The sequence below is a fragment of the Anser anser genome (assembly GCF_964211835.1).
Source record: "Anser anser genome assembly, chromosome: 3".
Classification (NCBI taxonomy): domain Eukaryota; kingdom Metazoa; phylum Chordata; class Aves; order Anseriformes; family Anatidae; genus Anser; species Anser anser.
Window position 1 is genome coordinate 49,866,367 of NC_139722.1, and position 21,728 is coordinate 49,888,094.

General features: G+C 41.3%; 1 protein-coding gene across 7 annotated transcripts in view; it reads left to right on the forward strand.

The window, feature by feature from the left end:
- Nucleotides 1-21,728, forward strand: part of LOC310897824 (uncharacterized protein) — a 92,774-nt gene that overhangs the window by 37,773 nt on the left and 33,273 nt on the right. For 6 of the 7 annotated variants that reach the window (XM_083831847.1, XM_083831851.1, XM_083831852.1 and 3 more), the window contains exons 21-30: nucleotides 1,813-1,968; nucleotides 3,229-3,319; nucleotides 4,216-4,353; nucleotides 7,440-7,591; nucleotides 8,547-8,658; nucleotides 10,254-10,303; nucleotides 11,886-12,062; nucleotides 17,349-17,466; nucleotides 18,698-18,860; nucleotides 21,431-21,569. In XM_083831847.1, coding sequence (XP_083687973.1) covers nucleotides 1,813-1,968; nucleotides 3,229-3,319; nucleotides 4,216-4,353; nucleotides 7,440-7,591; nucleotides 8,547-8,658; nucleotides 10,254-10,303; nucleotides 11,886-12,062; nucleotides 17,349-17,466; nucleotides 18,698-18,860; nucleotides 21,431-21,569 — 1,296 coding nt within the window. The remainder of the gene's footprint in view (nucleotides 1-1,812; nucleotides 1,969-3,228; nucleotides 3,320-4,215; nucleotides 4,354-7,439; nucleotides 7,592-8,546; nucleotides 8,659-10,253; nucleotides 10,304-11,885; nucleotides 12,063-17,348; nucleotides 17,467-18,697; nucleotides 18,861-21,430; nucleotides 21,570-21,728) is intronic. The other variant, XM_083831853.1, reaches the window with a different exon arrangement.

Below are 21,728 nucleotides of genomic sequence, written 5' to 3' on the forward strand. Positions count from 1 at the left end.
CAGTAAATTATCATTTTTTTCTGGTAAAGGATGAGAATTCAGTGACAAAAAGTAAGACTTCATGATGCATATGTAAGGCCATTAAAGCATAACATTATCTTCATTTAATAGATGGTTAAGGCAGTCTGAACGCCAGTATAAACGTGTACTTTATTCAGGGTGACATGTTGAGAGGCTATTTTTACATCCTCACCTGATATGACGAAGTTCACTATTCATTATAGTATGAATTGTTAGACACTCAGATTCAGACTGAAAAATCAAAGGCTAGTAAGTTTTTTTTTTTCCTGCTATGCAGAGTAACATGAAATAAATGCACCTACATTTATGGATTCATCTACCTCATTACCATATCTTCTTTCAGACTTTTCGGTGATCTGCAAGAATTAATCCTATTACTTGTCTGTCTGTCCATGCCTGGAGTGGAAGCTCATAAGTACACATTTACATTGTATGAACTGTTCCTGATAGCCCTTCTCGCTTTGTTCTTCAGTGTTCCTCAGCTCCTCAGTCCAGATGGTAGTTCCTTCTACCATCATCTGATGAAAAAGGACGTGCTTTGGTAGAATAGTAAAACTAGATGGTGCAGATTTAGTCTGAATTTTGCTTGTCTCTGGTTTTGTTTGACACATTCACCTTTCAGACACCTTTTCTTTTGCATTAACATTTTGTTTCCTTTGCGCAGTACCACTAAGCTTATCTGTGTGTTGATGTCTGTGCTGTATAGGCTATTCATGTGTTTGTACTGGTTAACTATGAGAGCAGCATTTGTAGTCATTACACAGGGCTCTGTTTTAAGACCTTAGAGTTGATTTTGGCTGTGCTCCATGTGATTGAGTGATGTGCATGGTGTCTTTCATAAATTATTTTGTCTCCTTCCCTTTTCTTTCCCTACCTTTGCAGGCAGGGGAGTTCTACCTGATTTTAAAGAACTGAGAACCATGACTTCTAGGTCCCATTTATGTCTTTATAACATTCTCACAACATAGCTTCTCAGTGACTTGATTTATTAATTGATAAAACACCTGTCTGATGTGTTAGGAGGAAGGGATAATTTTATTCCTTTGCAGTCTGTATTAAATAGCACATTTCTCTTTATGCCATCTTCTGGTATTACATGAAAAGAGTGATCACAGATCAGATCAGTGTTTCTTTGGTCTTGCATCTGAAGGAATACAGTGATGGATCCTTAGGGAGGGAGTATAAACAGTGTCCAACTTCTGGTGCTTTAGAGATTTCCTGAGCTAGTGGTTACATCTAGACCACGTGTTTACACCTGCTGATGCACTGCCCTGATCACTTGTTATACTGGGGAGGTTGTGTTGGCGTTTTGTCATATTGGGGGCTTTTAGAATAAAAGTTTCTTAAGTTATGAAGTCCGTGTTTTCATAGTAATAACGTGTCTGAGCTGTGCTTGGCTATTGAAACCTCCTTTCTTACAGTCAGTTTTCCTCCCAATTTCTTGTCTAAAATTATATTCTTCACCTCTCTGCCAAATATAGTCCTTTATAAATAGGACCATTAGCATATTTCTCTTGATTTTTCCTTGTGACACTGTAGACTCTCAGCTTACTGTTTGTAAGTCTTGTCTGTATCAATTGAATGGTAAATACCAAGCAAACATCAGCTATCTGGTTACAGTATTTGTTTGCTTCATGTCTACCATACTATTTCAGATGACAAGAAATATTTGAAGTTGAATGCAGATGTTTTGTTGAAGTGAACCTGCTGGATGTAAATTTCTAGGGGTGCATTACTTACAGCAGAGAGAAAGTTAATTTTTCAAATACATCCACATGTTTTTGTTTCTAGGTTATATAAGGCTTTTGCAATGGAAACAGGTTTTGGGGAGTTCCATTTGTATCTGAGGCCAGCACACTTTGAATCTGCAGTTCACAAGGAGAAAGCAGACCATCTCCCGCCAATATTCATTACCTCTCTCTTGGAAGATGACAGCTGTGTTGACAGGTAGACTGAACTTTTTTTTGTGTTTCAGAGGACATAATCTCTTTAGGTTGGATGTGCCCAAGTCTTCAAACTGCTTAGGCTCAAATATAGGCCACAAAAACTTCAGAGCATAAATTATATAAAATTATTCACGTGGAAAATATGAAATGGTACATGATTAGTTTCCTTTTTCTACACAGCCTGAGATCAAATAATTCTAATTTAAAGACATTGAACAGTGAAAGTGAGGAGAAGCAGAATTTGTGTGGAAAAGTAACAGTTTTGGAACTAAAATGCATTCTCTTTTAAAGTGAGAGATGCCCTACAAGGCTATCCTGAAAATGGCTGCCCCAGATCCTGAAGGTAGCAAACCAGAACCTCAAGAACTGTGATGAGTAAACTTGTAATTCTGAGCATGGAGAAAGCTTATTCTTCCAGAGTTATACTGCACTTTATGAAGTGACAACTTTGATCTTTGTTTTGCACTCAGTGACTACAAATAAACCCAATCTCTGCACAAGGATAATACAATCTATCATCATCCCTCTTCCCCTGGGAAAAGTGACTGGAACAAGTAGATTTTGCGTTTGCTTTGATTTACTTTTTAAAGAATTGGTACATATACTCACACTGGTTTATGTGTGTGTTTGTGTGTATTTTAGACCAAGCTTTAGGAGGAAGAAAGGAAACAACCTGTGAATTTTCTTACCACATTTAGGAAGGGCATTCCTGTCATTCCCTATTGCTAACAAGGCAACAGGGCTCTCTTCCTACCTGTGGGTATACCACTTGCAGTCATGTGCTGTTCCTTGTATCCCATTCACTTGTGTACGCTCTTGCCATCTGCAAAAATCAGGCTGTTCCAAAAAAAGTTTAGCAGTTGCAAGCAACTTGGAATGAAATTTCAGCTGCAAGTTGAATCATGGCCAGTGATGAACATCAAAATAAAGGAGACAGGAGAGCAGTGAAAAAAAAAAAAAGTTAGGCCAATTATTCTGTTATATATTGCTGGCCAATACAAGGCCAGCAAGACATCATCAAACTGAACAAGCAGATTTTTCAGTGGTTTAGACCAAGCTCATCCAGGAAGAGCTAGTGAATCATTGTAAATTTAAGCACAAAACTTCATGAGTGATATTATTTTTCTTAGGAAACTATTTCTGAAAACTAAAGCAACATTCTAGGATCTCTAATTTAGGAACTAAATTGCCCTTTCATCCTCAGTTTGGCTTCTATCTGTGTCATAAATTATGTTTATAGATAATTTTATTTCTGTTGCAGATATATCCCATCTAGCTTACCATTAAGCATTCAAGAAATCGACAGTCATATCGGAAAGTTTAGTTTTCGTACAAGAGATGCTGTCATGCAGGTGAATGATTTAATTTGCAGAATAAGTGAAGAATATGTATTATTATTTATTTGCAGGGGTGTGTAAGGGCCTCAACCATATGTTTGCTAGACAATACCGACTTCTCTACACTTTGAGTAATAGTATAATTTAGTGTACTGTTTTGTAATTAACTTCATAAAGTTGCACTGAAAATGTGGTTGTTCAGATTGTGGCCTAATTCAGACATCCTTACTGGGATGAAACTCATTAAGTCAGCAAGATTTTGTCTGAGGAACTTTATTAAATAGAGCAGGATGCATACATGTGGCTGTGTGCACGCATAGTAATAACACTGTAGAGAGTTCTGTAAAGGAAGAAAATTGTTTTGGTCTTCAATTGGTCTTCAGTGCCATTTTGCATTCTAAGTCCTTTCCTCTATTGTATGAGAGTATAAAAGCAGTATTGCACAGTGCCAAGCCGTGGAGGTTTCTTCTTTAAAGCTGTTCTCAAAGTCTCCTTGCCATCAGCTCACTCATGACCTGTACTCTACAGCAGGGTGGCATGTAGTTAAAAATTTGTCAAGGAAAAACAAATGTATTTTATTTGGTATCTACTCGGTTCCCAGCCTGTTTGCACTTTGCTGCATGCTCTGGTAACATCATGCTCTGCAGAGTAGAGCTGAGAATAAAGCCCACTAAATACAAATGAACTAAATGTTTTCTTGATCTCTACATTTACTCATGTTTCAATGATAACATCTACAAATATAGCAGAATGCTCCCTTACCCTTTCTTTCACTAAATTAAGATGCTGAAGTAGTATAAGACAAAGAGTGATATCTGTAATGCAAACCACCTTCAAAACTGCCAAGGCAATGCCTAGTAAATGGCTAATGCATAAAATGCCTAATGCTTCGTTGTTTTCACTCTCCTTAGCTCTTGTGTCCATCTGGAATAAAGAACATGCAACTTATCCTTGCCTGCCAGGTCACTCAGAAAAATGCTCTTTTGGCAGCTGTTCAGCAAGCCTCATTTTGTTACCTGGTCCAGCCTGCCCATACCCTGGACATAAAGGTTAGCATCACCTTCCTCCTCACATTGCACTAGTAGTGGGTTTTGTCAGACTTAGCCCAAAGAGGGCATCTGTTAATTCTGCTTGTAATTGATTGGATGTTGGTCCTGTGCAACACTTGGAACAGCATCACTGATGACTGCAGGAACTGCAGGGATTGTGTATTAGCATATGACATAAAAATAAATAGCGTCACATCAGTGATTTATTTAAAGTTTATTAGTTGGGTAAGTGATGAGGCATAGCTAAAAATATACCTCAAGGTAGGGCTGAAAGAAATTGGAGATGAATTGGATTCAAAAGGCACTGATGAAATCTTATAGCCTGTAGTATGCAGGAAGGCTAGCAATCACAACCTGACCTTGAAATATGTACTCTTCTGGGATGGCGATACCATCAGCTCCTGCTGCTTTAATTTCTTCTGTCTTCTGAAAACAGAAATATGGTCAACACTCTTTCCTATGGGAAGTATTCATGCCAGTGGGAGATGAGCAGGCCAAGCAAAATGGCTAGGGATTGAACTCTCGGTGCCTTTTCCGTGGGGAAGGAGGGATCCCCAATTTAGCTGCATGCTGAATTTGCAACATTATACCCTTGAGAGCTCTGTTCTTTTGTCAAATGTATTTAAAATTAGGCAGATGGTTCAAAACTTGTTAGAGATGGTTTGAACCAGCTAAGGGAAAAAGGCTAAAATATTTCTTACGTGACATCAGTTTCTTACTAAGTTTAAAAAGGACAAATACATTTCACCATGGCTCCCAGTTGTCTCATTTTGGGTTATTCAGAGCAGTGTGGGGAGGGGAGGGAAAGACATCCTCTGCTGCTGTGACTTACAAGCTCCTGAGCATGAATTGCCATTCCTAGAGCAAAACATAGTATACAGTTTCTATATACTTCCTTTCCTTACATGTAAGGGAGCTGCTAGGGCCAACACTCACCCCAAAGATTGTAAACTTCATCAGAACAAACCTGTTTCACAGCTGCACGGCTTGTATCCTGCCCTAACATAAAGCAGGACAGTGATTTGGCACCACCGTGCAGCTGAAGTCCATCAGCCCAAGCAAACTGATGTCCTGACGGCTAGCCAGAAAGCTGCTCAGCATGGTGCTGGCAGAACTACCTGTGTGCTGCTGACCAGGAACCCTTCACACCATGGACTGATCTAATGGAAAATTGGGCAGCACCCAGACCACATTCCTGGGACAGCTGGCTGTGGGAGCCCTGGCTCCCAGGGCTCACTGGACCAGCAGGTACCAGAGAGGCCATGGTTTCATTTGTCCCTGGTTTCCTTTCCCTTTCTGTGACAAGTCTGAGACTTCCTGGCTAATTTCTAGCCAAATCCTGTGGCACTGAAATCCTCTGCGGAAATGAACAGTTCCAGCCTTGGTTTCTTTCCCAAATCATTCTGTACTGCCATACAAACTGTTGGCGTTGTGTGTCTCTGCTGATAACTATGAGTAGTCTTACTCTGGCAACAGCTCATCATCCCCCGAGGTGAAAAGGATTGATCTTCCAAGCATTTGGAGCTCTTTTCCTGTCTAAATGGTGAATGATTTATTTTCCATAGGATGCAATTTTTGTTTTCAGATGTCTCCTCTCCTCTGTAAATCATTTAACAGCTGCCTCATCCATTCTGGATCAGTCTTTGCTGATTTACAGTCAATGGCTATTAGCTAGGCAATCAAACTCACACAGAACAATTAATATGACCAACAGAGGCAATGATAAGGAGCTCATGCATCTGTTATGCCAGATTAACAAGTAAAACTGGAAAAAAGTCTTATTTACCCTCCTTGAATAGGGAAGAAAGATTGTTGGATATATTATCAAGATGTCACAGGCTGTCTGCAGTGAGGGACCCCCGAGTGCTGTGGGTGGTATGTGTCCTTTGGCCATCCTCAGAAAGAGGTCAAGGCCCCTGGCATATCCTAGGGTCCACGTGAAACACCTCCCTCACCTAGATGGTTGTGAGCCAAGACCTGCAGGCTGTGCCATGAAAGGCACAGACTTAACCAGCCCAGTGGGCCTTCCATAAGCCTTCGCTCAGACCAGCCTGTTCAATACTGGTTTCATAGTCTAAAGACGTTGAGAACAGCAAATTTCCATATATTTATAAATTCCGTGTCAAACATATGGAGGCTTTTCCATGCTGACATTTTTATAGGCAGAGATATTTCTCAAGAATGATGTCCTCTTGTCAGAAATGACACTGCTCGTGTTTGCCCATTCACTTCTAAGGCAGTTACAGACCGCATTTTTATAATACAAGTTGTATATTCCCTGTGCTCAGCCAAAGCAGGAAGAATTATCCTCTGGGTAAAAGGTCCATTTTCTACTACAACAGAGCAGAGGTGTTCTTGGGCAGACCCATATGAAGGCTGGCACTAAACCAAGTCAGGCTTGTACTTAGAAGAAGGAACTCAGTAAACTCTCAAAACATGGCTTTTTTTTTTTTTTCCCATTTTGGTCTCTCCCTTTCCCAATCTATTCAAAAGACAATAGTTCTTCTTGACTTGCAAGGGAATTAGTGTCCTTCCTAGCTCACCTGCAACTAATAGGGAAAGCCAAAGAAAGCTGGACCACGAAGTGCCTGTGCCACTTTTGAAATAAGACTTTAAGACTTAAAAAACTACCACTCATTCCTTCTTGAAAATTAGGATTTTTTTTTTTGCATAAATATGCAGAATTTTCTGCGTTTCCATCATACCAGGATCCACTGGGGCTGTTCATAGGGAGGCAAAATCATTTTCCAGACAAGTGGTCTGGATATGCAATTATTTGTACATAGTTGAAAAAGTGAATATTTGGGAATATTCATATTTTATTTGTAGCTGATTGAATGTCGAGAATGTTGTCTGATTTATAAATTGGGTGCTGCCTCTGACTCCACTGCTTCTACAGTTTCATTATGCCTTTGCTCAATGAGAAATGATTTTTTTCTGTGACTTTCAGTGATCCCAGTGAATTATTATATCGTAAAGTTAGCGTAAGTGAGAGCACACAGAATTGCAAATCTGCATTGATTTAGTAGGACGAGCTGCCATTCTTTATGAGAGCAAGCACAGAATTGATATTCATGACATTTTAGGGAGGAAATCTAAGTCTAACAAGTCAGAGGAGTTCAGCAAGTGGAAGAAATTCAGTGTCTGGAAGCCAAGCAGAGGATCAGCTGCTGCCAGCAACCACGCCGGACACATCATTTTCTGGGCGTTCTTCAGGTTTACACCATGCCTTTCACAGGTATTTGTTACAGACTGGCCAAGCCCCTGTCACTGGGTAGGGGTTGGTCTGATGTACATGCGAATCCTGAGCACGTGCTGCTTTACATTCTCATAGTCCTCCTCAGTGATAAAACATAATGATGTGCTCTCGATTGGAAGGCCATGGTCACAGACTCCCCGCTTCTTGGTGTGACTCTGTCGGAGTATTGTGGTCCTTTAGCCATACCCCATCAACGGGATTCAAGCTTCACATCAAATTCTGTGGAGATAACCTGTTATTTAAAGGAGAAAATCCAGATATCTCATAGGGTTTTCTGAACATCAGTGCCCTTACACTTGACAACTTCACAAAATTGTGAGAAATAGTAAGTGAGACAGAATAAAGCCATTCAATACAATGCCACTTCTGCAGAGCAGAGGTTTGCCTCTGCACTCATATGCCGACATACTCATTCCTTGGCCAGATTTCTTGGCTTTTCCATGAGGTACTGTGTACTAGTAAGGTATTGACAAGACACAGTTTATATAATTTTTAATGTTATTCAGTGCTGATCATCTGGAAGTTGAACACTGAAAACTGTGTTGATTGAATGGTTTGAAGGTACAAATAAAAGGGTATTCAACATTTGCATCTTAGCCCAGGCAGCCTCACATATCCTGATACTACCATGCCAGTATAAGGAGATGCATTATTTTTAGTTAGCTGCTTTTTTTTTAACCATTTATCTTACTTGCAATGAAATTAAAAATAAGCAGAATGGGAGACTGTCCTCAGGGCTCATCTCGTCACTGGTAGCTGATCCACAAAATTGTGTGCATTTATATCTGTTATATACAAGGAACCAGCAAACTGGATATAGTTGGAGAAGTTGTGTCTAATCTAAAGAAATTATTTGAGTTCAGATGACAGTTATCAACTGACCTTTGAGAGGGGATTCCTCTCAACTTGCATGCTTTTTTTTTTCCCTTGTCAGGCCTCCTGAAGCCTTTGTTTCCATTCAACTGGAGAAACTGGGGCCCCGAGATATGATGCTGAACACTTTCATCCAAAAGAAGGAAATGCTGGGCAGCAGAATGCAAAACCCTGTAAGTACATCAGGAAGCTTAGCCTCTTTGAGAAGGATTGCTGATTTTTGGCACATAGGCAAAGCGGTAATGTAGAGTTCACATTACACTTTGTGGTTGCTTTAGTGAGAAAGGTATTCTGTTAGAACACCGTTCTGATACGCAGAGCACCCTGTTGCCATGACCTCCCCCATCATGCACTGCCTGTGTGGTCTTGGAAATGATGCTGAGACTCTGTGGACTTCAATTTCTTCATCTGTGAAGGGACTTCAGAGGTCAGCAACTTTCTTGCAGGTGGTCAAGTACTTATGGGCTGCCCAAGCACCCACAGGAGCAATGCCCGATGGCAGGTGTGGAAGACCTGGAGGAGGTGAGGAAGGTTGGATGTGCTTAGGGTGTGCAGGTCAGACTCAGGGCTGCAGATTGTGGCCCAGCTCCATAGCAGCAGTAGCGGGAGACTTGAGGGTCCTTGGTGAGTGGCTTTGAGGATGTGTTATATGGAACTGAAGGGGAGAGTCCAAAAGTAAAAAGCTCAGTTTGGTTGTAAAGGAGGAAATGGCAGATTTCTTATGTTTAAGAAATGCCTCATTTTCACCTCAGGGATAGGCAGCCCCCCACTTAGGGAAGGTTGAAGGTACCCAAAGGAACCTTCTTCTACTGTGCTGTTCCCTCCCCCAAGCTCTCCCATGGGCATGGCTACAGGGCTCGTGACAGGCAGATGGAAAGGAACAGCAATCTGCAGACACATGGCTCACTGAAGGTGTGAACGCTAACGGGCATTGCTCCCAGATGATTTTCAAAATAGGTAAGGAGGTAAATTCTGAGTATAGTAAGGAGGTAAATTCTGGCTATAATTATACTATTGGATGCAGAACTGTTCCGGGCTTTTATGTATGAAGCACCCAACAGTAGTTCTAGCTAACAGCAGGCACTACATGAGGAAGGCTCCTTTCATAAATATTTCTAGCATTTTTTTCCCCCTTTGGTTTTGTTTGTTTAGAGAGTCATAGAAAATTGTAAAAGTACCATGATAGGCATCCTATTTGCCTTTTGCAAATTTCCTCTTTATCCAGTGTCAAGATAAAGGTGAAAACATGGATCCTGAATTAAACTGTTTGTGATTCCATATCTGTTGCTGAAAACATAACAGGTTAGGTGTGGTCTTTAAGAACTTACCAGGTAGTAACAACCGAAATCCCTCTATACAAACTCTTAATGGTTATTCTGTTTTTGAAAATTGTCAGCATAAGTTATTTAGTTTAATGTAGTCATAAGCTTCTTGCCAGCCGAGTAGGCTAGATATGTATGTGACAAAATAACTGCTAGTTGCAAACTCTTTTGGGAAATGTGAAAGAATTTTTGAACAAAATTATGTGAACCTGACTTGAATAAAATAATTCTGGATTTATTTACAAGACTGCCTTAACTGCTGGATCTGTCATACTTGTTGAAATTTCTTGATGTTTATCATCCTTACAGTTTTGAAATTACATTTTTGAGATATTTCTAATGCTGTGCATAACCTGGTTTTATAAAATTAAAATAATAGAAAATTACATTTTTAGGGGGCTTTGTTAGACATGTAAGTCCTACATGAAAATATTTTCTCATAATAGGATGAAGTTCTGGAACTCAGAAGAGACATTATTGCTGAATATTGTCTTAAGTAAGTATATCTGATATAGGTATTTACTGTATGTCTACTATGTTTAATACATTTCTAGTATAGATATGTTCATACAAACACAATGTGTTTAAAACATAACTCTTATTTTGAAGGTATCTGTTTTATGTGGACAATATGAACTTATGAACTTTCTATGCAGAATGTTATGAATACACCTGTAGGCTATTTTGCAAACAGAGGAAAAGAAAAGCACTTAGTGGTTTAGTGGGATAACACTACAAGCATTACAAGCCGTGTTCTTGGATGACTAGGAAAAAATGCCACTTAGTTTCTTTATGAGGTGAAAGGATTGATGATAGGATAGTAAGTAGAATGCAGAAATACCAAGTAAATACATCAATATGAAAGGGAAATTGTAGTGGAAATAATCTGCAGTTGATCAGAGAATGAACTGGTGATGTACTGTCCTATAACTTAGATCTAGTTTGTACGACAACGTGTGAGAAATCTGAGTTTCAAACAGAGTTGGACCTAATTTTATTTATTTTTTTAAATCCTGTGTTCATATGTCAATTTTCACTATTTTGTAGTTTTTATCCCCAGCTGAGTTTATGTTTCTGGGATTTTCATCTTGCACACAATAGCATTGAGCACACCAGCCAATAAACGAGGAAAAGGGGTATTTCAGGTCTATTTTTCACTGAGAAATGGACCATACTTGATAAACACCACTAGACTAGTTTGTACATTACTTTTCTATTGGAGTGCGCTGCCTGTTATGAGCCACTAAAGAATTATATGTTCCAGTTCCACTTTGCCAAAAGACTGGGCAAGAAACTGGAATGTGGCCATCCATGTCTGTTTTCCTCATATGCCAAGGTATGCAGAGGTGTGTCTGAGGAGCCCTGGAACAAGCTGCAAAAAGGGCAGCTGTTTCAGTATGTTTTGCAAATGAGGTAGATTCTTAGATTTGTAAGAAATGTCTATTCCACTGTGTAGCTGTACAACCTGAGAATTTCTGCAGCTTACCTTTTGGTTTCACAGAGAAATGTGGGCCAAGGTGGATATTTTGGTTCCTCTTTGCATAGCTTTGTGTCATGCAGCAGATGCAGACTTCCTCCAGCCCAGGTGCAGCTTATCCAGTATGTAGGTAAAGCCACACCAATCAGTCTGCAGCTTGCAGCCAGGGCTTGGAGTTTCAGTGCAGCTGACTGATTATGAAATCTGACTCAGGGTCACACCATCTAATTCCCAGTTCTGCAATTAACTCATCATGTCACTTAACTCCTTCCTGCTTCAGCTTCCTTATCGTGCTGTAAGCACCAACAGCTACCACAAAGCAGTTGCTGTATTCATTTGTGGATATATCTAAAACATTATGAAGACATCTGTCTGATGACAAGCATTACGTGTAAAATTTCCCTTGGTTTGTAAATGCCACTTTGTGATTTTAATTCCTCTAGTTGTCTCAGTATGGAAGAATCATAGCTTGTAATTTTTGCCATAGAAGATGCCAAAGATGTCCATGCAGAAACAAATTAGGCTCAACAAAGGTAGAACTTACCTGGGCAGGTGATGTCCTGCACAATATATATTATAACTATATATCACTCTTTTTTAGGCTGAATGAGCGTGTGTCCCAGCATGCCCTGAGAGGACAGCTCATTGCATACTACAATAGCCTAAGAAGCCTCTTAGATGATTTTCCTGTCATCAGAGACAAGTACTTTATAATTGGACTCTCTCAAGGAAAAAAAGAGGAGCAAGACTTAAAGGAAAACCTTGTAGCTGATCCCAGGTTTGTATCATCTTTGGAAATGTGTTCCTGGGGGCCAGAGTTCTCATCCAGAGCATATTACTAAGTAGAGGTGAATTAATACATGTTTGTAAGGAAAGTGATAGCCTAAAGGTGCCCTGAGCAGTGTGTTTGGCCAATTTTCATTTAGTTTTGATGGATGGAGAATGTGCACAGTGACTCTCCTGCAAGAGCTGGCATACAAAGAAGTAAAACCTCAGAAATGTGCTTGCTTCTAGTCCCAATACTGTATGTAATGGGAAAATAAGTGGATGATTGCATTCTCCGGATGAAAATCCTCTGCTTCAGTGATGAAGTCTATCCAGTGAGGTTGTTATACCCTTTAAATTTTCTTTATTTAAGATTGAACTGAAACCTGTTAACAAGTCAGTCGTAGACATGAGACTTGTCAGAAGTTAGGGAGAGGAAGAGCACACGACAGACTAGGGGATGACCCTAAATCATCTGCTCCTTTCAGAAGGGAGGTCTGTTTGGCAATGTCACAAGGATCTCCTTCCTCAAAACGTAGGCAAGCCCTTTATGCTGACAGTCTGTAAATCTCTGGGCTGCCCAAGTTAGCACCAGCAGGCAGATGGTTTCGGATGTGAAAGTAGTCACCCAGCACACTGGTTCTGCTATTGTTCATCTTTTCCCCTGGCAATTGAGAGGCTCAGCAGCAAACACAGAAAAAAGTGTTTGTTAATGTTCAAGCAAGAAGTTTAGTTCTGATAGCAAAGCTTGGGAACGTGGTTACAAGCCAAACAAGTCATAAAATATAGTTCAACAGATACTTGACAAGGAGATTGTTAACCCCTCCCTATTGTTCAACTCCATGTCAGTCGTAGGCTTGTGGATGTATACTGGTCTTGGTTTCTAGTTGCCAGGGACCAGCCCCATCACAAGCCCGAGGTGCAGGCCGTTTTCTTCATTTATCTACCTGCCTTCATTGGGTGTTGTCTAAGGCATTGCCTTTTGTACTCCCATCTCAGATGCCCTCAGAAGCTTTTGAGCTCGACAGTATTTTGCATGCAAAAGTTGTACACAGGCCATTTGTAACACATTTAATCTTAGCTTTAGAAAGAGCCTTCTCTGACTACAGCAACATAAACTGTTTTAATAGACTTAGTTTCAAGCTCAGGCTACCCCCAACCCCAGGTGCTTTCAGTCAGGGGTTTTGTGTTTACACAGTTTCCACTTTCTTTGTTGAACTCATTTGATAGTTAGGACCAAGAGTGGTTACTTGTCATAGCAGCTGTTTTGTTTGCTAACGTAGTTTATTAGCAAGGACTAAATCAGACGAGTTATTTGCTCAGAGGAGCTAAGTTTGACTGCAGAACCTATACATTTGTAGTTTGTGCTATGCAACACCTGATGCTCTTAGTGTCTTAGCACTACCTGCTCCTCTTGGAACATCTAGCAAAGAAGAAAGCCATGGTGAGTTTCAGGAGTGTGTGAATATCCCACTCTGGTGGGATATTCAACATACAGATCAGTAAGTGCTAGCTTTGCGTACCCTAATTAGATAGTTGTTTAGGTGCCTCTTGGTCTGCTAATTTTTCAACAGCAAGGAAATGTTTCAATGCCCTGGAATACTTTACAGGATTATACTACTACAATTCTTCAAAAATATTAATATAAGTATTTTAACTTACAACACAAGGAAAATATAAAACCTTACTTGGCGGAGGTAGTCAAAGTGGAAGTACCTAGAAAGCAGCTGGTATGGGTACCTCTGCAATCCACCCTTTGCCCCTATTCAGACCTGTCCCTGCCATGGGTGTCACACAAATGGGCATTCATGCTATAAAGTCACCTTGGAGAGCCGCAGAAAGCTGTAGGAAAGGCTTTAATTAAAAATGTCTCCTGCCCTCTCAGCCCCTCTGTGCTTTTTTCATCCCTGCCTTATCAGTCATTACCAGTTAATGTTTCATTTTCTGTTGCTGTTTAACAGGAGCTAAGAAACACCTTGTAGACAGGAACTGTCAATTAGTTATGATGAAAGCACAAATTTAGCTTCCATCTTGCCTGCATTTAGAAGGTTATAGCAAGACATAAATTCAATTGCTTTCTTATCTTCCGAAGTAATCTCGTTGCCTGCATTTGTGGCTGCCAGGCGCTTGGAGCAGGTCTTGTGTTGCCCATCCCTCCTGCTGAGAAAGACCAGCAGATGGGTGAAAGAAATATGGATGCTTTGGAGGGGGAAGGTGGCTAGGTGTGGTGGTGGAGAAAGACTGGTGTGAAGAGGGAGAAAAAAAACCACAAAGAACATAGAATAAAGAAAAAAAAGGGAAGGAGAGATTCTGGGGGAAGAGCAGAAGAAATGAGAATGGGAATAATTATAATAAAAAGCTTTTTTCACATATATATTTTTCTGAAAGTCTGAAGTTTATTAACATCAGTGAAAATGTTCCAGAATAGCCCACCTAATTGGAGATGCCCGTATCTGATGAGGGGCCCCTGATTATCAATCAGTGCTTTAAAGGATGGCTCATCTGACCTGTTTCAGATCCCTGCTATAGGATGAGATTAATTGTGTCCTAGAAGTGTCTCTTGCTCTCTCCAACAACTCATGAGAGCCTCAGGGGAGGTGCTCATAACATATATACCTGCAGTTGGCCAGATGTATAGTGTGAAGCCCCTCTCCCTCCCAGTTTTGCCATCTCCTGTCACAGAGCCCAGCTGCAGTGGGTCAAAGAGGGGGCTGTGGGCACCTGCCCTGTGCCCACCCTCAGTAGGTTACATAAACACGAGCAGTACTCCTGAGAAAAAAGCAGGAGCACTCAGGTAGGGGACAAGTCTTATCGTGTAGAAGCTATTGAAACATTCCCTCAGCAACTGCTGTCTTAAAAGTAAACGTTAGAAAGAAGAAAGAGGGAAATGTAGGGCTGCGGTTTTTGTGTAGCGCAGGACCATCCTGTCCTTCCCTTCCCTCTGCCTGTTTCTTTGTTCCCAGATTTGGCATTAAAAACTGGGTCATAGCTCTTAGCTATACACTTTTAAAATGCCCTAGTATCTGTGTGACCAAATATAGTATACCTTTTGTTTTTGTTTTTTAGTTTAGTTTTTTTCCCATAATGTAGAAAATCTGCTTTATCCAGGATTAAACAATGTTTTAGCTGTTTCTTCGGAGATGGCACCGCAAATCATTAAAGTTTTACTGGGGTAAGCAGCACCTGGGCTCACGTGGATGCAATGCACTGTCCCTGTTTTGTTTCTGGAGAAGGTAGGTGCCAGGGTGACACTCTGCTGGACTGCTTTGCAACCATGGGGCAGTGCTGGCAGAGTGCTGCTGTGGGGCAGTGCTGTCGGAGTGCTGCCCGTGTTCCCTCAAGCCTGTAAAGACAGAGAGCATCTGGGCAGAGCACGTGCTTCAGCCTCTGGAAGACGCGCTGGGCGCTGTGTTTGCTGTCTCTGTGGCGGTGTCATTTACGGACTGTGATGTCAAGCAGAGGAAACGGAGAGTTACAGCACAAATGCTAATCTCACCCCGAAAAGCGTCACTTGTGCAGTTTCCTTAGGCACAATTTGTGCTTATCATTCTTCTGCAAAAGTTAGTAAGGGACAGCTGGTTAAACAAACCCTGCCCAAATATAACTTCCGTGCTTACAACACAGAGCATTTAACCTTTCATTACTCCGTCCCACCCAAACCAAAGGTCTATTTTTTGCATTCAGCGTTGCTCTTTACAGACAAAGAAAAAAAGTCAAAAACCCTAAAAACCCTGAAAAACTTACTTCAGAAGGAGATGAACTTAATCTTCTGATTGAATTTACATCTCATCTCAGAATGTACTAACTGCATATTGTACTTCATGTATGTGAAGATGAGAAATGACATATTGTATATAAAAACAGGAAAATGAATTATTCATGTAATAAATGCATTTTAATATCTTCTGGGGAAAAAAAGCAGAGAGAGAGAAAGGTTGGCTGCCTACTAGTAATTGCACATCATATTTTAAAATAATTATTTAGATTTTTAATGCCTGCCTTCTGCTTTGCCTTGCCTGTCTCCCATTCCATACAGAAAAACACATTCCTGGGGAACAGACTCTGAGTGCCCTAAGAAGATCAGCTCATGTCCCAGCTTTATATAAGCAGATGCATTGGTCACCGTCTGGGGACTGACTTCTCTCTGACGTGGTGGAAGGGGGCACGGCACTGATAAATCAATGCCTGTTGTCTTTGAGGTGGACAAAATTGGCAGATGATGCAAAACAACTCCACCCGGCATCTTTGCTTCTTGCATTAAGGTGTAAGGGGACAATTCTTCAAAACTCGTGCCTGCTTCTCACCGGTGCTGAATGCCTTCAAGTCTCCTGGGATTTGTGAGGACTGGGGCTTCTCAGTGCCTTGGATGGGGCAGTCAGAACCTTATAAGAACAGGTGTTGAGCCCTCATCTTGGATGATAGTCCTTCTAGAGCATGTCGAGGAACATCTCTCCGTGTCTGGTCTTTTGCCTGATAGTTTTTAGTAACGAGTACTGTTTTGATATCACTAGGACCAACAATGGCATTAGACATACTGAAGAGATGCTAGATTTTCTCACCACCCACTCAGCTACCACTTGGGATAGAAAACTCAGCAGCTCTGTAGCACCTGCATGCCAGTGTTCAGAAGATGATGTCTCAGGGCATTTATAGAGCAATGCATGGAGATGCATACCTCTGTCCCAAGGTACTTCTATAATGGCAAGATCTGGGGGGAGCTGATACTGCAGGCTTGCAGCAGCACCCTTCTGCTTTGTATACCTTTCCTGTTTATATGGTACAGACACAGTTGTGGTGGCAAAATGGCATTTCGAGCATACATCTATGCACGTGAACTAAATGGAGGATTTGTTTAAGTGTTCAAGAGGCATTTGGATAATGTCCTCATTAATATGCTTTAACTTTTGGTTGGCCTTGAAGTGGTCACGCAGTTGGACTAGATCATCTCTGAGCTATTCTATTCCGTTCTGTTCTGTTCTGTTCTAGTAGGTGGCTGAGCTCAACTCAAAAGTGCTGCTGTAAAATTTTTCAACAAAACTATCTTAGGACTTGGTTGAAAATCAAATAAAAGGAAAATTTCTGTCAAACTCAGCAGGTTTTAAGGTCAAATTATTACCTTATATTTTGCACATGAAAACTAAATAATGTTATGTCTAAAGCACACTTGCTCCAAATATTGGAGGCAATTCCAATATCCAAGTAACAGTTTTATAAAAAATAAAATATATCTTTCAGGGAAGTGACAGGCAGAAACAAGTCTCAGAATGTTAAACATCTCTCACTTCTTGCAATCACTCAGATCCTTCCATCCTCGACCACACCATTTGCTGTCTTCAGATGGACTCACCTTCCTTAACCTGTGGTTCATCCCTCACCCTGCTGAAGTGCTGATTATGTTCAAGATGCTTCCAGAGAAGGTCAGTATTTGCTAATGCTAAAAGAGATTTTGTTCTAGGCTGTAGACATCTTTACATACACATAACAATTTTGCTTGTTATTGGAGATGAGGAAATGTACATCAGTGTTTTTAATCTGGGTACAGCTAGGGTGTGCCAGTGATGAAGACAGCTGATGAAGAATCATAGAATCATAAAATATTCGAGCTGGAAGAGACCCACAAGGATCACTGATTCCAACTCCCGGGTCCTCAAAGGAGCACCCCCCCAAAACAAAAACAAAAACCAGACCACGTGTCTGAGAGCGTTGTCCAAATGCTTCCATAACTCTGTCAGGCTCAGTGCTGTGACCACTGCCCTGGGGAACCTGTCCCAGTGCCCGACCACCCTCTGGGTGCAGAACCTTTCCCTAGCACCCAGCCTGACCCTCCCCTGTCCCAGCTCCATGCCGTTCCCTCGGGTCCTGTCGCTGTCCCCAGAGAGCAGAGCTCAGCGCCTGCCCCTCCGCTCCCCTCGTGAGGGAGCTGCAGGCCGCCATGAGGCCTCCCCTCGGCCTGCTCTGCTCGGGGCTGAACACACCAAGGGACCTCAGCTGCTCCTCATACATCTCGCCCTCCAGACCCTTCACCATCTTTTTTTGCCCTACTTTGGGCACTCTCTAACAGTTTTATCTCTTTCTTATATTCCTCACGTTAGTTTCTCTGCCTCAAGCAAAAGGAAGCAGTGTCCATCTGTTTAGACAGAGATAAACAGTGAGAAAGATGTCTGGGAGGCACTGGGGTAGCAGTTTCTAAACCAGAAGCTGCAACACCAGATGGTATGGTGACGGCTGTGAGTGCTATCTTGAGCCTGAATGAAATCTGGCACTCGACGTTGGTCTTTGGGGTTGGGAGGCCAAGCAGAGCTTCCAGCAGGAACTAGGGCTGCAATCACAACCCTCCCTGCCCTGGGGCCCCTCACAGGAAGGTCTGACTTTGTGCTGGAGCAGTTGTGGCCACAGGACCTGCGTGCATCCTGTTAACGAGTAGCAGCATCCATTAGTGCTCCTGTTCCTTCCTCAGTGGGAAAGTAGATGGGACGTTAAGATTAATTCATCAGTGAAGATCGAGTCGTTTTCTTTTGGTGTGTCCACCATTACGGACACAGTCATATTTGCCAAGTCATATTTGTTCAAAAATATTTCCTACTCTGGTGTATTTTCTAAAGGCCAAGCATCTGAATGGTTTTCTTTGTGCATTTGTCCTGCCTGCAGGCTGCTCTCAGAGCTCTCCACCTAAGCCTAGAAATTGTCGGTGCATTTCATGATGTGGTTTCATATCTCCTGGCTTTTGCTCAATTAGGAAATTCACCAAACTCTTTTTGTGCCTTAAACCCAGAGCCTCTGACCCCAGACTGGGGAGGAACCGAAAGGATTGGTAAGTTACAGATACTGCATGTTCAAGATAGATTTCTCCGAGTCCGCAAAATGAGTGTGAAATGCTGAGGGTGAGAAAGGGACAAAGCAAGTTTGAAGATGATATTGATGTTAACTGAAGACTAAAATCAAAACAAAATTCCATTCTATTTTTTTATGCCTTTTCTGTTCCATTTTCCTGGTGAAGGACTGTCATTTTTCAAGGTTGTACACAGGTCTGAAGCAGTCTCACAGAAAAGCAGCTCACCTACCGGGTTCAGGATTTCTGCTCCGGCAGGAAACAGAAAACATGGTCCAAAAATTGCTCTTCCACCTCTCGCAAGTTTCTGTTAAGCCATCTGGTCAGCCTGTGGGGATTTTGTCTTTACCAGCAGATTAAAAAAAGCAGGCTTTGCTTCCTTTAGTAAATCTGTCACTTGGTTCTATGTCCAAAGGCTAAAACAGATGAGGCGTGTGTAGTCCTGCATGAACATGTATTTGTGTAGAAACAGTATGGGCTCTCCTAATAGCTTTGACCTGTTCTTCATGCTAACCTGTAGTGCAGGAGTGGGATTTACGTAGCTTTGCTTTCGTGGTTAGGTATGTAACTCTGGTGTCTAACCACTATCCGAGTACCTTTGCTGTCACTGACACCCTTTCTGGGCACTATTACAAAGACACCTTCGTGGGAGTTGCTCATCCCAAGCTAAAATGTGTTTATAGTGAGTGGGATGAAACCCTCTCTGGAGCTGCCTGTATTCCTCTACTTAATGTTGCAGAAGCCCAATTAAACTTCATGACTGATAAACAGGCAACTAAAGTTACAGAAGACAACCTTGTCCCAAGTATTGAAATGTTCTTGGCGTATGTTTTTCTTCAGCCACTGCATTATTTCTGCTGTGTAGTGAGCCAGAGTTTCAAAACATGGCGTGTTATATATAGTCCCTTCTCTGTGCATGCGCATGTGTGTGCTGCAGGGCTGGACTGTTTTCATGCCACCTAGAAATGCTCGTGTTTATACACCTATAGATTTGGCACCACTCAGACACAACACAGGAGTAAAAACTTCACCTGCACAGCTTCCCTCCTGCCCTGGCATCTCTTAAAAATGAAAAATTGATTACGTCGATTGGGTAAAAATATGAAACTGTTCAAGAACTGAGAAAAATTACTAGCTTTGTTTTTCAATGTGTCCGAATTTGTCATGTGATCCCTTATGTATTTTTTCTTTTTATGTGAGCAAGATTTTTATTACCAGTTCTGAATACATCTTCTTGAATTTTCTTTTTGGAAGGGAAGAAAGGACTCAGTGAATCATAAATACTCGTTATAGCTTTTATTTTAATACTGTGCTTGTGAATGTTTGATTTTGAAGTGGGCTTATTTTCTCCAACAAAAAGCACTCCCTGTTCTGTGGTGTGTGCTCATTGTACCATTAGGTGTGTAATAGTAACTTCATTTGTAAATGGCTGAGAAAACTTGTGTAAATTAGCATGTTTAATGAGCTTTGAAACAATCAAAAGGGCTGAGCTCAGTGCTCAGTGAGAAACCACATAACCAAATGTAGGAGGAATATTATATGCAAGGTGCTGCTTGAATTTCAGACACATCTAATGTGTGCCTAGCTACCACGCTGTTAAAACAGAAAGTGTGTACAATGGAGGAGTCCTCGGTACTCTGCTGTCTCCACAGAGCATTTTGTACAAACAATTTAACTATGTTGCTCCCGACCAAGAGATCTTTCGTGTTGCTGTTGTTCAGGAATATTTTCGCTCTCTCTCAAATCAGAATATATAACTTTCTTAAACAATGACAGCCTGTGTAGCCTGACAGAAAGAACATCGGATTTCTGTAATAGGTGCATCAAAGTTACATCACTTTTGCAGTGGATGTACCTTGGGAGGCAGTCCAGCTCCATGCACACATTTTGTGCAAGCACCAAGTAAGAACAGGTGCTCCTGTAAAAAAAAAAATGACTTAGAGAGGTCCATTGCTTTGGGAAGGTTTTTTTGTTGGGCTTAAAGAGAATCAAAAACTTCAGAGCCTTAGCAGAAAAATATTCACTAGCTTATAGAACTGAACCCCAATAGTATTTTATTGAAAATAGTTGGAGAAGCTGTCCCTATCATCATCAATCTGGTCACAACTAGTTTGGGTCTTTGGATTTGTAAAATGCCATCTTAGGACATGATTCTGCTCCCATTTGACAAATTTAATCTTGATATGATAACCAATAAGATGGAATATAGCACTGGCCTTGTTGGCATTCTGTAACGATTGACTTTTTAATTGGCGAGGATAACAACAGAACCGTTCAAGATGCTTGTAACTTTTCGTTCCTGTGCCTTGTCCTCCCTTACTACCTCCTTGTAATTCTCCGCCCATCATAATCTCTTTCCTTAAAGAATGTTTTTGTAGTGCTGAGGAGGATGGAAGTGCATTCTTCTTCTGCTTGCCAGGGTAAAGAGAAAATTACAGGAAGTCATGAGGTAGAAAAAACGTGGAGGGAACAAGTGTTTACAGAACTGAGATATTTTTTATGTGCCTTTCCTGACACCTTATCTGGTAAACTTACTGTTCTTGGGGCTCTAGGGAGTGAACTTCTAGAGATACAGAAAATGATTGACAGCCTCCAGAATCCACTAGATCCCAGTGAAGTAGCCCAACTGCTAGCTGCTCACAGAGAAGTGATGTTTCTACAGTTTGATGCAGCAATCCGACATCGACTACGGTAGGAATTACAGCCCCTCAGGGATAGGAGGGGCACCTTTTTTATTAGAGACTTTTTATGAGGCTTTTTAAGAGGCTTTCACAAGAAAGAAGATGTAGGAAAGATTAATTTAAATGTTGTGCATGATATCTGCTCCAAGATCATGAAATGTACCTTGTA